The sequence below is a fragment of the Phodopus roborovskii genome, unplaced genomic scaffold, assembly GCF_943737965.1.
Source record: "Phodopus roborovskii unplaced genomic scaffold, PHOROB, whole genome shotgun sequence".
Classification (NCBI taxonomy): Eukaryota; Metazoa; Chordata; class Mammalia; order Rodentia; family Cricetidae; genus Phodopus; species Phodopus roborovskii.
The window spans coordinates 48,908,862-48,925,418 of NW_026126480.1; the positions used below are offsets into that span (position 1 = coordinate 48,908,862).

Genomic DNA, 16,557 nt, shown 5'->3' on the forward strand with positions numbered 1-16,557 from the left:
CAGTGAGCACTCTGGACCAGCAGGGGGCCGTTTGGGGATTCTTTGGCGTCTTTCCTCTGCTACTTTGGTTCTTGAATTCTCTTTTTAAGTTAGAAAATCTCGTGGACACCGCACCCTCCCAGGCACCACGGGCTCCCTAAGGCGCTTGAAAGCCAGAGCAGACCAAGTTGCCACCAACAGCAATTGGGTCACCTCTTCATTTGTTTGGGGCTTTGCAGGTCCTTCGAGTGTTTGAAGATCTGCTGCAGAATGGCTGGCGGGCCTGTTGGGGGTGGTCTGGGGTGTAGGTTTGGGGCCGAGAACTGCTGCGGCCTCATTCCCCGCCCACCCCCTTCAAACGCTCCCCCTGTCCTTCAGCTGCATCTTCCTCGGAGACCCCGGGAGGGTGTCGAGGAGGCGGGGGCTCGGGGTCGCAGTGATTGGCCGGTGGGGCGGGGTCCTCGAGGGGCGGGGCCGCGCTGGATTGGCCCGGCGCGCGCGGGGCGCAGCGGGCCGGCCCGCAGGTGTCTGACCGAGGGGTGGGAGCCAAGCTGCGCGCCCGCTGCTACCGCGGGCCCGGGAGGGGCGGGAGCCCGCTGGTGTGGTGCGGATGGGGCGTCCGGCAGCAGCGGGCGCGGATTGCTGACAACGGCCGCAGCCAGAGAGCCCGGCGGCGGGAGCCCAGCCTCCCCAGCGCGATGCGCCGCTCCAGCACGGACGAGTCCACATACCGGCGCAGCCCTTCTCCGGAGAGCAAAGAGCAGGGCTTCGCGCGCAGCGGCCCTTTTCGGCGCTGCAGCAGCTTGTATGGGCAAGCGGGCGCCGGCGACGCCGGGGATGCAGGCGGCGGCTTCTTCGGCCTGCACACGAACCCCGGTCCCAAGGCGGCCCAGGCACGCTATACGACTCCCAAGGGCAACAAGTATGTGGTCTTCTACCTAGACCTCTCCTTCATCTTCCTTCTAGAGCTGAAGCGCTGCAGCATGGCGCGCGGCTGCCTCCAGGGTGTCAAGTACCTCATGTTCGCCTTCAACCTGCTCTTCTGGGTGAGTGTGGGGGCCTGAAGGATTGGGTTCACTGCTCTTTCAGGAGCCCTCTTCTCTGCTGCGGAGACAGGGTGTGTGCGCACGTGCTCACAGGACTGGTTGGTACTGAGTCTTGCCTCTCCTGGGCTCCAGGCATAGAACTGATCACAGTCTCTGTGCACTGAGACTGAGCCACGGGTGCCTTTTTCGCAGCCTCTTCCCCGCCCTTCCTCTTCATCCTATGTCCTTGCCTCACCCCCTTCACACTCTGCCCCTCTGGGAGATTGCCCCACCAGGTCCTGGTACCCAGCTGGTCCTCCAGGATCCAGAAGATCAAGGGTATGTGTACTGCCTGATTAATAGAACCTAGGGAGGTATCACAGACACTGGCCACGGACTCTCCACGGACATGGGTGGCATCTGGGCTCCCTGCCACCTCAGCAGAGACTCCAACTTTTGCTGGGGTATGCTGAGGTTGCTCAGACATGGGGTAACACTCAGTTGGGGCTTGCATGATGGCAGAGCAGAAGATGGCCCTCTCCAGGCTAGATGGAGGACAATTTGCATGCACAGTCACCCCCCCACTCCACAACACTATGGAGTGGGGCAAGTGTTGGAGCTTGACTGAGCCTGGAGTCTGAGCAGAGGATGCTGGATTGATTAGAGGTGACCCTTTATTACCTGGACATGACCTGGAGCTATACTTACTAGCTGGAAAGCTTGGAGAATGGTGCCCAAGGTCATTCCATATTCTACCGTAGTTCCTGAGCCAACTTTCTGGGAGTGGGTGTGTGTGACTGAGGATGAGGGGTGTGGTTGGGAGTGAGGGAGCTTGGGAGTGAGAGCATGAGGGGCATCACTGGGATCCCCGCTTGCTGCTCATTTCCATTCAGTTCAGTTCAAGTCAAATGTGCAGAAACCTAGGTTCACCTACCTGACCTCCCTGTTTTTATAGCCCAGGCCCAGGGCAGGTGCTGGGATTTGCTGGGACCCAGGGCTGCCTGTGGGCAATAGCCCAAGGAGGCTGCTGCTCCACCTATCCCATCTCCTCCTACCCCCATCAGGAGTTCTCTGCCAGAGGCTCCTAAGGGATAGGCCAGGTCTGGGAATACTCACATACCAGGTGGGCATCAGCGATAATGTGGGCTGGAGCTGTAATCAGCCCATGTAAGGTGAATGCTTCTGCTTGAGGGACTTCAGTGGGCACTGGCATGTGGTCAGTATCAAGTGGCTCATAGGGTCAGGTGTCTCTGACACTGTGACAGTGGGGAGGAGGGTGACTGTAGGCAACAGTGTGACAGGTGGAAAAGGCTCAGGAACTGCAAATGACAATGTGACAGTGTACCAGTGACCAGATCTGACAGCTCTAGGTCACTATGATGGTAGCAGGCAGTGTAGCTGCCGGAGGTTAGGAAGCAAGAGCGTGGGGGCTGGGTAGCAGCTGGGTAGTGTCTGGTTTGGGGAGGCTGAGGCTGCTCCGGCAGGCCTTGTCCCTCTGTTCATTGACCTTCCTGATCTGGACACAGGTAGAAGGGCCCACCTGCTCTAGAGCAGGTACATTCCACTGAGAAGTGGATAACATCCTCTACCAGTGAAAGAAACAACCAGCATCTCTCCTGGGACAGTTCCTGTGCTGAAAACCCCAGTTCCCTTCTCTTATCTACATGGACCTCCAGCCTTGCAAACAGGAACGCATGCCTCAACACCATTATGGCTTTTCCCTCCAGCTTGCTTCCCAGTGAGGGGTTGGAGGCAACCAAGTGAAGGGTGCTGTGAACAGCATGGCTTTGCCTAGAAGTGCCTGTGCTGGGTTTGGCAGAGTCTGTGTGGGCTAGCAAGTGTGAGAGACTATCCATCTGGTCAGTATGATGTCAGTCCACATTGTCCCTGGTATCTGTGAACTAAATCTCCCTTCTTGCTGGTGACAGGCTGTGGTTGGGAAGGCCAGAGCACCCCCTACCTGAGACCCTGACTCCTCTGCCAGACTCTTGTAGGAAAGACTTTGATCTCCATCTGCCACTTATGATGCAAGATCACAGACAGGATCCCACCCTCTGCTATGTGTCCTGCCTCAGTTTCCCTATTAGAGTTAGCCAGTCAATCAGTCAGAACTGCGCTGACCCCTAGACCTGTGTGGGTACCTGAGGGGCCCTTTCTGTCCTTCAGCAAATAGGCTCTCACTGGGCAGTGATGCTCAACTCTACTGGGCAGTTGGCCAACCTGCTATTGAGGTGTGCACTGGGTAACGACTAGCTGGTTGGGGCTGGGGGTGTCTCAGGGATGTGGGCTGCATACAAGGCCCTTGAACATAGGTGAGTGGGTAGGTGGTACTGGGTGCTGGCCACTGGCAGTAAGGGGGTGGGAACTGAACAGCTCCTGGAACCCCTGTCTCAAGCCTCTGAGGCTGCATTGTCAGCTGGGCCTTTGCCAGCAAAGCTCTTCCTGTAATGGAAATTGAGGTCCCCTGGGATGGAGGGGAGTCAGTGAAGGCTGCTTCCTGTCTCCTCTCTCCTTTGCCCTCCCCTCCCCTGCCCTGGGCTCAGGGACCTATCCACCTTTCTGGGCAGCTACTGTGGTGTAAGGGCTAGGACTAGTCTGAAGGGATGAGCTTCTCAGAAAGGCAAGGACCTTTCCATGGCTCTTCTGTGTCCAGATGCTAGAGATGCTGGTAGCCAGGTCTTAGCCATGTGGTTGGCCCCTCTCATACATGCACTGACCAGTCTGAGGCCCTTCTTTTAGTGCTTTCAGGCAGGTGTCCCTCTCTAGTCTTCAGTCTAGCACAAGGTAGAGCTGTTCCCTGCATGGTATGGTTAGTGTCTGTTTAGGTGGACAAGATGACCTGAGAAAAATCCTGTATTCCTGGCATCTCAGATTCTCCATCTTGACCACGCTGGATCATGCAAGATGATCCAAAGGTGTCTGGATCAGAGTCCCTTAGCCACCACCTAAATGGCCTATGATGACCCTAGATTGATAAGCAGCTGGGCAGAGGCTCTGAGCTGGAGGAGGCGCAGGAAACAAGCTCCACTTGTCTTTCCTTAAGGAAGGGTACTAGGGCCCCATCCTGGCCCTGCTCTGCCTACGCTGTCACCTTTGCAGCCTCAGCACTTGCCTTATGCTATCCCAAAGGAAGACACAGGGGTCTGTCCCCTGCTGGCAGGAAGATGTAGGGCACACACCTTGCTAGGCCCTTGGTTGTCTATTGCCTTTGATGAGCTGAGATAGTATCTCTGATGGATAATGGTCCAATTGTTGGCCTCTGACACTTTCAGTCTGGTGGATGAGGGGACCAGGATATGGCAAAGGGCTCTGTCCAGCTCCTTGGAAGAACTGGGAGACCTCTTTGTTTCCTGTATAGCTTATGTTTGTGATGGGGGTGGTGGTGGCAGGGAACCGCCCCATACAAGAAGTTAGTCTTGTCTCTGACAATGCCCTGAGTTGGAAGACAACAAATTATTTTTTTTAAGATTTATTTATTTAATGTATATGAGTGCTCTATCTGCATGCACACCTTTATGACAGAAGAAGGCATCAGATCCTACTATAGATGGTTGTGAGCCACTAAGTAGGTACTGAGAATTCAACTCAGGACCTCTGGAAGAGCAGAGACAAGCTGGGCAGTGGTGGTCCACTTGGGAGGCAGAAGCAGGTGGATTTCTGTGAGTTCAACTGAGTCTACAGAGCATGTGTCAGGGCAGGATCCAAAGCTACACAGGGAAACCCTGTGTTGAAACATTACACACACACACACACACACACACACACACACACACACAGAGAGAGAGAGAGAGAGAGAGAGAGAGAGAGAGAGAGAGAGAGTCACTTATCCCAATCTTTCCTTATGATGACATTGAACTCCTAATCTTGCTGCTTCCACCTCTAAAGTGCCAGGAATACCGGTGTGTACCACCACACACGGTTTATGTGGCACTGGGTGTCTAATTCAGTGCATGCTTGGCAAACACTCTACTAACTCAGTTACATCCCCAGCGTCCATTCAGTTTAAGTGCACAAATTCACCCCACAGGGATAACCAACGTCCTAGCAAAGAGAGGGAAGGCTCCTGCCAGCCTGACAGGAGAGAGGGTTCTGGATATAGCTGTGGCTTATACAGGGGACCCAGCTCCTCCACCTCCACAAAAAATATGGCTAGCTGCCCGGCCATCTGCCACATTCTGTATGGCTGGAGGGGTGGTGGACAGAGACCTGTTGGCACCCACCTCTGTGGATCTGGACAGGCACATTTGGTGGGTACCTGGTACCATGTGGCACTCAGCCTGAGGCTGATCCAAGGGGTTGGAGGCTAAAGGCATCTGCTGTGCCTGTGCTTGGGTGGTACCTGGGTAACAGCTCATTGTACCTCTCAGGGACTGCCATGGGTGTCATAGCAGAGTGCCTGGCAGATGGCTGAGGTAGGCTGAGCTTGGGGCCAGGCACCCTGCATGAAGATCAGCCAGGTTAGGATGGAAGACGATGGTGGCAGGAGGTCTTACCCCTGGGTGATGTTCCCAGCTACTATCTCTTAGGACCCTAGCTTCTCTATAGACTGTTGTGAGGAGTGGGCTTAGCCTCCCACCAGGGCTTCTTTCTAGCCTAGGGGTACAGTGGCAGAGGAGTGATCCAGCAATGGGAAGTGCTCTGTCTTAGGAGATGGGGCTCAGGATGCTGGGGGGGAACATTGTAGACTTGGGATGGGAATCTTAGCTCCATCCCCAGTTTTGATTCAGGAGAGACCTTGCTCCAGGTCCTGCTTTTCTCATCTTCGGAGTCTAATGGACCCATTCCTTCTTGCTCTTTGAAGCTGTAATTTTCCTGCCAAAATGTTTTAAAAGCTGCACGCACTGAAACATTTTCAAAATTACAGGTACAGTACTCTTACCACGTGCACAGTTTCATCAGTGCACCCATGCATGTGGCATTGGCTCAGGCTGTGAAAGGGGTGGCCGCATAGGATGGTGGCTCCCAAGTGTGCTGCTCATGTGTGACAATGTATGTAACACCGCTGGGTGGCAGTGAGGAGCACCTGGGCTGGTGTTTGTCACAGTGGGGCTGGTTATTTGGTAGTGAATGGATGTCTTTCCTGCTGTCTGTGGGTAGAGGGAAGCATGTCTCACCATGTCAGTGAAGGAGACTTGTTCTCTTCTGGGTGTGGGGTCCCTCCCTGCCATTCTGGTCTTGGAGACTGTACCCTCCTGGAATGGGGGGGGGGTGTACCCAGTGGTGTTAGCTGATTTGCACAGCAGTGTCCTCCCAATGCCCTTCTCTGTCCCGTGGGGCCAGGGGCACTCCAACAGCTCACTTTCCTGCTGACACGAGCCGTCTGCTGTCCTTGGAAGGCAGAGAAGGATGTGCAGACAGCTTGGGTCTTAGTGACATTTATTGTTTTACTAGCATCTTCCCCTTCCTCCTGTTCAAGGACCTGCCATCATAAGCATGAGTGATGAGCCTGGATGTGACCCTCCCAGATGTGACTCATTTGGGGGTAGTGTTAGGCTTGAGGCCAGCCCTATGGGTGTCTCCTGAGGCCTTTTGCTACTTTTACTTGTAGCTCTTCTAGGGCAGGTACAATGTGGAGTGAAGGTGGATGTCCTGCTCTTTCCGCTTCATAGTCTCAGTAATTCTGATCCAGTCCAAGATTATAGGCAGGGTAATAACTTCTGCTTAGCAGTGTGGGGGCCCTGGGGGTCCTTCCATAACCTGTGAGTCACACTACTGGGTCCTAGAAGGCTTCTTGATGCTTGGGAACTGCTGGAGGTCATGGGAATAGCCGAGACAGGTGAGGCTTTGCTTGCTACGACCCTGGAGAAGCCTCCCAGGTCCAGCAGCTTTGTGTGTTTGTGGAATGATACTGTGACTGTGGTTGGGTGATTAAGTGAACATCACCTGGCCAGGTCTCCATTGGGGGGGGGGGTCTTCTCCTCACAGGTTGAATGGGAGTGTCCAGCCCATCCAGCTGCTTTATGTGGTCAACACCATGGACAGCACTGCCTCTTAGCCACTGGCAGCCCTGCAGAGCTCCCTCCAACCATAAATGAGGCATCTCTGTAGACTTGCCTTTCCAGAACTACCTTGTGGCTGTGAGCACATGCACACCTTCCCCAGGCAGGTTCCCTGATCCTTCTCCAGGTTCCAGAGTTTCCCATATGGCCAGCCTTTTCTGATCTCCTTGCTTCCTGATGACTCTACAGTAGTATCTCCAGGAGCTACCTGGAACTCAGAACCTTGGGTCAGAGCCCACATCATATGCTCCCGTGCCATGTCCTATCCAGTTCTCTGTTGGGTTGCCAGGCCCTTTCCCAGAACTTATCAGTTGTTGGTCCATCCCTGGCCTCCTGGAATGCATGGCCCCTCCTCCCCATATGATACAAAGCACAAGGCCTCAGGTGAGGGTGGAGCTAGCTTCCCCCATCCCCCATGGCAACCCTGTATCCTGAGACAGACTAGATGTCCCTGTCACCACGCCTGGATGAGCCCTCTCTAGAACCAACCACCATCACTTGCCTTTCTTCTCTGTTTTCTCTTATTTGGGTTTTTATAAAAATAAGTGATGAGAGCCCAGTGGGTAGCATGCACATTTAATTCTAGCACTCGGGAGTCAGAGGCAAGTGGATCTCTGAGTTTGAGGCCAGCCTAGCCTGTGAAGTGAGTTCCAGGACAGCCATGATTACACAGAGAAATCCTGTCTCAAAAACCAAAGGAAAAAAAAAAAAGTGATGAGACTCAGGGATGCTCAGGGTGGGTGGCTGAGCAGTCACAGGTGCTCTGGAGAGATCCTCTGGTTGGTACTGAAGAGCTACTGTGACTTGATTATGAGCAAAAGTGTGCTGAGCCAGGGCTCTCCCTGCTCAGGGTTATGGGTAGCCCAGGACACCAGAAGCCCAGGGCAAGGAAGCCACATGGCTGGGAGGGCCATTCAACTGCCATGGCCTCCATAGGATGTTGGGGAAGGAAGGTTTCAGGGTCAGAGAGCCAGAGGAGATTCAGACATTGGGTTGGTGGCTGCATATGAAGGCATAGTCTCACAGGGGTTGTATAAGGAGGTGTACTCTGCCACAGACCACTGTCTGTGGGGGAAGGGAAGGGACTTGAGGAGTGGTACTCTGCCACAGGAATCAAGCTGTCCCCAGTGGCTCCCAGGCTGACAATGTTGGCCTGATCTCGTGGGTGGAGCCCTGCAAGTCATCTTACCCTTTCTCTTTCTCCGTTGCCTTGGTCCTAGCTGGGTGGCTGTGGTGTCCTGGGCGTTGGCATCTGGTTGGCTGCCACACAGGGAAACTTTGCCACCCTGTCATCCTCATTCCCATCTTTGTCGGCTGCCAATCTACTCATCGTCACTGGTACCTTCGTCATGGCCATCGGCTTCGTGGGCTGCATTGGGGCCCTCAAGGAGAACAAGTGCCTGCTGCTCACCGTGAGTTGTTGGGCCCCTCTTGTGTGGCTCGACATGCCATCAGCGCCACCTCTGGGGCCTGTTTTCCAGGCCAGGGGGGCTGGAAGGGTCGCTCAAAAGAATACATTATAGCTGGGGCTGGGGGCTAAGGCAGAACAATCATGAGGCCCAGACTAGTCTGGGGTACAGAATAAGACTCTGTCTCAAAATAAAGTTTAAAAGGGGGAGAGCGCTGGAGCTATAGATTTAGAAGAATGCTTGCATTTTATGCATGAGGCTCTGGGTTTGAGTCCCAGCACCACACATACAAAAGCATACCACAGTTTGGAGAGACTTCTCTTGACAAGGCACAAACCGAAGAACTTAGGCATGCCCACACGTGTGGCCTCTAATGGACTGTTCTGAGGCTTATCCTTGTGGTGGTTCCACCCCAGCTTCTTGTTCTGGGCCTGCCGCTTCCCCCACCCTCTGTGGAAATCTCATAGCACCATTTGGCCTTGGGAATATATTTATGGGAAGGAAGCTATTTCCTCCTCCAGTTTATGAAGTTAATCACAGGTAATTAGGAAAGGATTCCTGAAGGCACTTACAAATTAATGTGCCTGGTAGAGGCCTCAAGCAGCATGGCAGGTGGACTGAAACTCCATGTCAAGAGGCTTTGAATGGTTCCTTTCCCCTTCCTGGAGTAGGGTTTTGCTTAAGGCCTCAATCTCTTGCAGAGACAAACTGTTCCCTCCCCCATCCCTCTGGTGGGGTACGGCAGAATGTTTATAGGCCTCTAATAGGTGATATTTGGGATCTTTTTGAAATGTCCAAATTGTGGCTCAGAATGGAGCTTAGCAGCAGAGTACTTGCCTAACATATATCTCGGTATGGAGGTGGAGGGGCAGGGAGTGGATGTCCCAAATAGAGATGTCAGGCCAGGAGCTTGGGGAATAGGGACATACACCCACGTCAGGTGTGGGGGTAGAATTCAGGCTCAGGGGGATGGTTTGGCCTGGCTCTGAGTTCCATGGTGTAGTGGAAGCTCTGGGACTCTCTAGAAGCAGAATGTGACTAAGGGACATCTTCTCTACAGTTCTTTGTGCTGCTGCTGCTGGTGTTCCTGCTGGAAGCCACCATTGCTGTGCTCTTCTTTGCCTACAGCGACAAGGTATGTTGCTACAAATGGGCAGCACATAGGGTGCTGGGATCTGTGTAGTGGGATACTAGGTCAGGGTTCTCCTGTGAGTACAGGTTGCTAAACATACACCATCCCAGCCACCCCAACCTACACTGCTGCTTACTTTGTGTCTTGTCCATCTTTCTGGTCACACAGTTGGATGGGTTTACTGACGGATTTGGGGATCTTGAGTTATAGCTAGTGCTATGTTCCAAGCTCCTGTGTCCCTGACTTCCCCATAGGACCTCCCTTCTGTAAAGTACCTCTGTCTACAGGAAGCTGGGAATTACCTTCTTCAGTGCCCTAGTTCCTTTAGTGGAGATCTAGGAATGATGCCCATGTCCTAGCAAGTAGATTGCAGTCCTCCCTTAGCCAACAAGAGGAAGCCTAGAGATAAGAGGGCAAAGGCCTGCACCAGGGTCCTTGGAATTCTGGGAGGTTATGAGCCTGGGCCTATGTCTTGGGTGTGATTGGGTGGCGGGGTAAGGGGTAGCCCCAGGAAACATGTGGTGTTGATTAGGGATGGCGTCCATCTTGGACTGAAGTAGAGGGTATTCACTGGTGGCCTGTTAACAGATTGACAGTTATGCCCAGCAAGACCTGAAGAAGGGCCTGCATCTGTATGGCACACAGGGCAATGTGGGCCTTACCAACGCCTGGAGCATCATCCAGACTGATGTGAGGCTTGGGCAGCCTTCTTGGTATGGTGGGACTGGCAGGCGGGGGGTGGGTGTTATGGTTGCCTCTCTACCAGTCCTTTGCTTTCCTCCTGCTTCTAGTTCCGTTGCTGTGGAGTCTCCAATTACACTGATTGGTTTGAGGTATACAACGCCACTCGTGTGCCTGACTCCTGCTGCCTGGAGTTCAGTGACAGCTGTGGGTTACACGCACCTGGTACCTGGTGGAAATCGGTAAGGGCTTTCCCCTCCTCTGGTGGGTGGCTGCAGAGGTGGGGTCCCCCAGCTGATCCTGGTTCTCCTGCAGCCCTGTTATGAGACAGTGAAGGCCTGGCTTCAGGAGAACCTGCTAGCTGTGGGCATCTTTGGATTGTGCACGGCACTGGTACAGGTGAGCAGAGTTGGGCAGGGCTGGGCAGGGCAGGGCCTGGCCTGGTTGGTGCTTTTTGATCAGGGAATACAATGGTAGAGTATTTACCCTCGGGAGCCCGTGACCTGGGCAGGCAGGTAACAATGCAGATTATAAGAAGCTATTGTCTCAGAGGAAGTTCACTAGGGGAGGTGAGCTTTGGTATCTCAAGGACCAAGTGCTACCCAGTGTTCCCTGTGCAGAGCCTGCTGTCACTTAATGGGTCAGCACAGCCAGGCAGCTATACCAGTTGGTAGTAAGTAACAGGACTTCCCAGTGCAGGATGAGGGTGGCACTTGAGACTCTGATGCCTCCAGGCCCTGCTCTCTCCTCCTAGATTCATAGCCATCCATAGAAGTGCTGAAAGTTGGCCGTATGACACTCCAGGCTAAGTGGGACAGACCTACAGGGCAGCCATAATCCATTTGGCAAACAGATACTCAATTGGCTACAGCTAAAACAGTGGGTGCACTAGGGTAAGCAGCCTGGCTTAGACCAGGGAGGAGAGAGGTGTGACCTAAGGTACAGAACACAACTTACCCTGGGGGTGAGTTGCAAGAGTCGGGTAATAGCTGGCTGCCCCAAGAAGCCCAGTCTGAGCCCAGCCAGGGCACTGCTAAAGACCAGGCCCTTCTGCCTATGGGCAAAGGCCTGTGACCTCTTGTCTCCACAGATTCTGGGCCTTACCTTCGCCATGACCATGTACTGCCAGGTGGTAAAGGCGGACACCTACTGCGCATAGGCCTCTCAGCCTCTGCTTCTCTGCCAAAGGACCCCACCCATGGGGAGATGTCCAAACCCGCTTCCCATGTAGGACTTGGTGCTCCGCTGAATGCAGGGGGAAGAGCTTGATGCCAGAGCACCCAGGATCCACCCCTGTATCTAAGGGACCTCTGCTTGGGTGGCTGCAGAGTCACCAGATTATAGGGTTGGTGCCAACCACGCATGGCATCCAGGGCTAAAGGCCCAGGTAACTTTGACACTTTTTATAACCATATATCTTCCAGTATTCACACAGGATAGGGTACCCAACCTTGCATGGATGCCAGGTTGGAGGCAGGCTCAGTCTGCTCAAGGCCCACAATGGTCCTGCTGCTCCAGGCAGGGCCAGGTCCCATGATTCACATTCCATGACGGTGTCGTGGTACCAGGTGCATCTTAATAAAATGTGTGAGCAGCCCCTCTGACTAGCTGGACACACAAAAGTTGTACAGCCACAGCCTTCAGCTGAGGAAGTTCTTTCATTAGCCAAGGGTCAGCAGAGTTGGGAATACTGCTGACTCATTGCAGGCTGGGGGAAGACATGGCCTCTGTCCACTCCTGTTTCTCCTGGGATGTCTCAGACACACTTGTATGTCTGTCCTAGGAACTCTGCCCTTGCATTAGTATGGATGGACTGCCAATAGCAACACTAGGCGACACAGAGCCTTTGCCACTGGCCAGAGTTAAAGCACCAAGCCACTAACAGGACATCAAAGGCAGGGTCTTCTTAACTAGGGGGTAAAGAAGAGCCCCAGGTGAAGCCCCAGGTGAGGGCATCTGGCTGTAGGGCTCTAAACTGTGGTGTTTAAGTTAAGGTGAGCTCCTCCCAGGACCTCCGGAAGCTGTGCGGTGCCTGACTCCCAGTCCCTACCTACATCCTGCTGCCTGAGAGACAGCGACACAGGACACAGTTCTCTCATTAGGGGTCATCCTTGTGACTGTCACACCAAGTGTGGCATGCACTGGAGAGAATCTGGCCCAGCTGTCTGTGGGGCTGCCGCCGCCCTTCCTGCTCTTTGGCTCTGGGCTGAGTCCTTGTGTTGCACTGTCCTCCCTCTAGTGGAAGCCATAAGGCCTGAAGAATCCGAGAATTACTATGCAGTCAGCTGCTCCAGACAAGCTGCTCATTAGCGAAAGGCCCTTTCACTTGTAGGTGGCCAAACTGAGAGGAAGCTGCATTCAGGGTACATGGGGTGCTGACTTTCCCTCTGCTCAAAGCCTTGGTCCTTTTGAGCTTCATTCAGGTCCCAGGATGCCCTTCCCACCCCCAAGCTAAGAAGCTCCTGTGTAGGGCTCATGGTCACCAGTCCACCATAGCCACGGACAGCTCACACGGCCTTGCCCTAGTAACTGAAATCTACCCACCAGTCTGTCAGTTCTTGGACAGCAGCTTTGTATACCCCAGATTCGCTGACCCAAACCCAGAACCTGAAGGGTACTGCTCAGTGGGGTTGCCCCTGCATGGCTCTAGGGTCAATCTCCAGCGCCAATGAGGAAAAAGAAGTCAAGAGGTGAACTGGTTGTCCACTTTTCTGTGTCCCCAAAGAACTCACCCAAGTTCCCATCTACTGCCACCATTTGACACCCCCCACCAGGACCCTCGCTGTGGCACTCTGACCTATGTTGTCTTGTCACTTCACCTGCTCACAGCAGGCTGTTCCCCAGCCCACTGCTGTTACTTCTCCAATGCTCTGCCCACAACCAGGTAAGTTCCAAGTCACTCACTTTGTTTTTTTTTTTTTTTTTTTTTGGGAGACTGGGTTTCTCTGTGTAACAGCCCAGGCTGTCCTCAGACTCACAGAGATCTGCCTGTGTCTGTTTCCCGAGTAGTGGGATTAAAGGTGTGTACCACCATGCCCGGCTGTCACTCACTCCTTATATTCAGAGTACTCCCATCCACTAAGCACTCAGAGTCAAGGCTGGAGAGACCCAGGCCCTGTCCAGTCAGGATAGGACCAAGGCCACCCCACAGTGCCAGCCAGTATCCTACCTCTTAGCACCCCTGTAATACACAAAGCACATGAACACACTGATGACCACTTCTTACAGAATGGGAGGACAAGATGCCTCTGTACCCCCACACTGGCCTTTTTATCTTAGCCTGGCTATATCCCTCTCAGAGTCAGTGGGGTAAGGGCAGCCCCTGAAGCCAACTGTCAGACAGTTGGCAGAATATGTCTACCTCACCATCCCCTGATCCAGGATCCCAAGTTTTCAGCCCTGGCTACAGTGACCTGAGTAGCTAGGAACCACCTCAATTCCAGCAGGAAATTCAGTAGGTAGCCCAACTGATGGCTAGGCGAGACTTAACCTATTCCAAAACAACTCCAAGTGGGATAGATTTAACCATGTCTTTTGAGTTGGGGCTGGGCCTGTTGCCTTAGCATCTTCCTCATTCCTATCCCTCAGGATCCTGAGCTACATACCAGAAATTGACAGGGCAGAGTCCTGGTCAGGGTTTCTGGCATCTATGGCTTCAGCCTTGGCTAATGGATTAGAAGGCTCCACCCAAGGGTCTGTAGGACCAGGAACCTTAAGATCATACCCAACAGGGGATGAGGAGGGGGCAGGAGTCCAGGCACAAGTGATGGATGAAGGAACTTGGAATGAAGGAGTGAGGTAATAAGGGCCAGCCACTCTTCACTTGTTGGTGCCTCAGAATTCTTAGACATTTCCCAGCTTGTTGCTGTTCATTAGGGTAGAGAGACCTCTCTGGTCTTATACCTGCCCCACTCAGTCCACAAGTCCTGCTGTTGCCCCATAGGCATGCCCTATCCCTCTGTCCTCTGGTGGACAGTCGAGGTTATGGCCCAGGCCATTGCACAGAATTAAGGCCAATTCCTCTAGGCCAGTTTCCAACATGGCCCCACAACCTGGTCACATGAAGCTGGGTAGGGATAGGTGTTAAACCTGCTGCAGATTCCTCTGTACTGCCCTTGTCAGGTTTTAGGGTGACGCTAGGAAAGGCTATTTTTGCTAGGACTAGAAGAGTCTATGATTGTTTATATGTTCCAAACCCACACCTAACTCGGGCCTGCAAAGCACTCAAGAGCCCTGAGCCAGATTGTTCTGGGAGATGGGAACTGTGTTTTCAGCAGGCCCACAGGAAGCAGCAACGGGCAGTGAGTAGGAGGGGCCCCAATTCTTAGCCCAGGACATACCCATGCATGTGGGCCCTGCTGAGGATCATAGCAGATGTCTCACAGAAAACAGAGAAGAGGCCTATATTTCACCAGTCACTCCATGGCTTAGAAAAGTCCACAGTCCCTTGGGCGTTGCTGTCCAGCCTACAGCAGGTCATAGAAGTAATCCAGGCCTTGACCCAGCTCCCAGATGGAGACCCCGGCGCCCAGCTCCCTTGCTAGCTCCAGCCGCACCTGCAGAGACTGTGGGCAGACAGAGGTGTAGGCACCTGCTCCACCCACTTTCTCACTACCCCCACATGGTACCCAGAACTATCCTAAGTGTGGGGGCAGTGTGTGGCCTGGACTCAAGACCACAGGACAGACCTCCAATGCAGATGGTAAATTATGGAATAATGGTACCCATTGATAGCATCTGACCAAAACTGTCAGCCCCCACCACAGCATTATGGTTGACAGCCAAAGCACATGGCACATACCTTCAGCGTTGGGTAGAAGACAACATGCCTCCCTCCGCGATTCCTGCAGGAGAAATGGGATCATGTACCCTGTCTCTGGCTAGGCCCAAGGGCTAACTACCCTACCACCAGGGTTAAGGTCCACCAGTCCTGGCCCCTCACTGTCCCCCACTCTCCACTGCTCCCTCATCAATGTCCTCCCCACAAGGCTTCCTGCCTACAAATGGTGGGCCACAAGTCACTCACTTCTTGTATTCAAAGAAGTGCTCCGCAGCCTGGCTGTCCCACACCACTCGGGGCCTGTGGTCCTTCAGCGTCTGTATGTACCTGGAGAGATTAGGTTATAGGTGTGAGAACTAGCCACACACCCTAGCCCACCCCAACCCCCAGCTTCTATGTGGCTGTGGCTATCACAGAGAATCAAGGAAACATTGTCCCTAAAAAGGTTCACAGCCAGCCAGCAGCACTCAGTTTTATTTTCAGCCAGTAAGCTTGGGTGGTCAATCCTCAAAGTCCCACTGCACACAAGTCCTGCACTACGAAACAGCACTTTTTGTGAGTCTCGTAGGAGAAATCAGCACTCAGACCACCTGATGCTCTGCTCTGACCTTGCTCTGCCCAGGGCCCAGGGCCCAAATAACAAGCTGTCCAGTGTCTAGACTTCAACTGCTCTACCAGGCTATGGGCTAAGGGTTAAAGGACAGGGATTTCTCCAGGACAGTGGGCGGAAACACTGGCTTTCATAGGCTCAGTCCCCCAGACTTTCCTTTCCCGGGTGGACACTGCTGCCTCATTTGCAGAGCTGCAGTATTGCTGCCCTTCCTGAAGAAAGGCTTGCTCTTAACTGCTGGGGCCAGGAGGAACAACAATGCAAGGAGGACCCACGGCACACAGTCCATCCATCACATGCCACACACCTGAGACCAGAGCAGTGTGCCTCCCAGCTGTAGGCCATGGCCACACGCATGTTAATAGATGGCCTGGGAGATTATCCTCTGTCTGCAGCTGGGAGTCTGCAGATAGAGTTTTCCCTGGTCCAGAAAGCACAATTAAGACCTGTTGGAGCAGAGTGGTCGCAGTGTACATGCAGCTGTATCCTGAAGTGGGAGGGTCTTCAGGGCTATTAGCTTGCAGTCTAAGAGAAGGCACAGCGGGCAGCAGAGGCTCCTGCATGCTAGTCTTCCTGCATGGAAGCCTCTAGTGTATGTGGGTTAAGGAGATGATGGAGTAGCAGACAGAGCTGCCTTCTAGATCTGAGCTATAGTTGTCTATGCTCCCGACAAAAGGAGGCTACAGTGCTGGGCAGGGCAGAGCCCCAGCAGCAGCAAGGTGTCTTGGAGACTTGAACAGCTGTCATCTTGCCCAGCAGTGCTCCAGAGAGTATCCCTGGAGAATGGCCTTGGCCCCATAGAATGGGAGCCACTGCGCAGGTATTAGGGCCTCCTACACACCAAATAAGACATAAGGAACAAGGTAGGGTGAATAGGGAACAAATAGCCCTAACTAGACAGCCTGGCTCACAGTCACTTCAGCCTTGTAAGCTTGTGGTCAT

The 16,557-nt window shown here is 53.6% G+C and overlaps 2 protein-coding genes across 3 annotated transcripts in view; one reads left to right on the top strand and one right to left on the bottom strand.

Moving 5' to 3' along the window:
* The first annotated feature begins 506 nt into the window (after positions 1 to 506).
* Positions 507 to 11,861, top strand: Tspan4 (tetraspanin 4). The gene is made up of 7 exons (XM_051193382.1): positions 507 to 1,025; positions 8,224 to 8,415; positions 9,473 to 9,547; positions 10,133 to 10,234; positions 10,336 to 10,467; positions 10,541 to 10,624; positions 11,316 to 11,861. The coding sequence occupies exons 1-7, from the start codon at positions 678 to 680 to the stop codon at positions 11,382 to 11,384; spliced, it is 1,002 nt and encodes a 333-aa protein (XP_051049339.1). The 5' UTR covers positions 507 to 677; the 3' UTR covers positions 11,385 to 11,861.
* Positions 11,862 to 14,604: 2,743 nt separating this feature from the next.
* The window catches only part of Chid1 (chitinase domain containing 1), a 38,472-nt gene continuing 36,519 nt past the window's right edge, over positions 14,605 to 16,557 (bottom strand). For both annotated transcript variants that reach the window (XM_051193374.1, XM_051193375.1), the window contains exons 11-13: positions 15,252 to 15,332; positions 15,027 to 15,069; positions 14,605 to 14,790 (exon numbers count right to left, since the gene is read on the bottom strand). In XM_051193374.1, coding sequence (XP_051049331.1) covers positions 14,692 to 14,790; positions 15,027 to 15,069; positions 15,252 to 15,332 — 223 coding nt within the window. In that variant the 3' untranslated portion in view covers positions 14,605 to 14,691. The remainder of the gene's footprint in view (positions 14,791 to 15,026; positions 15,070 to 15,251; positions 15,333 to 16,557) is intronic.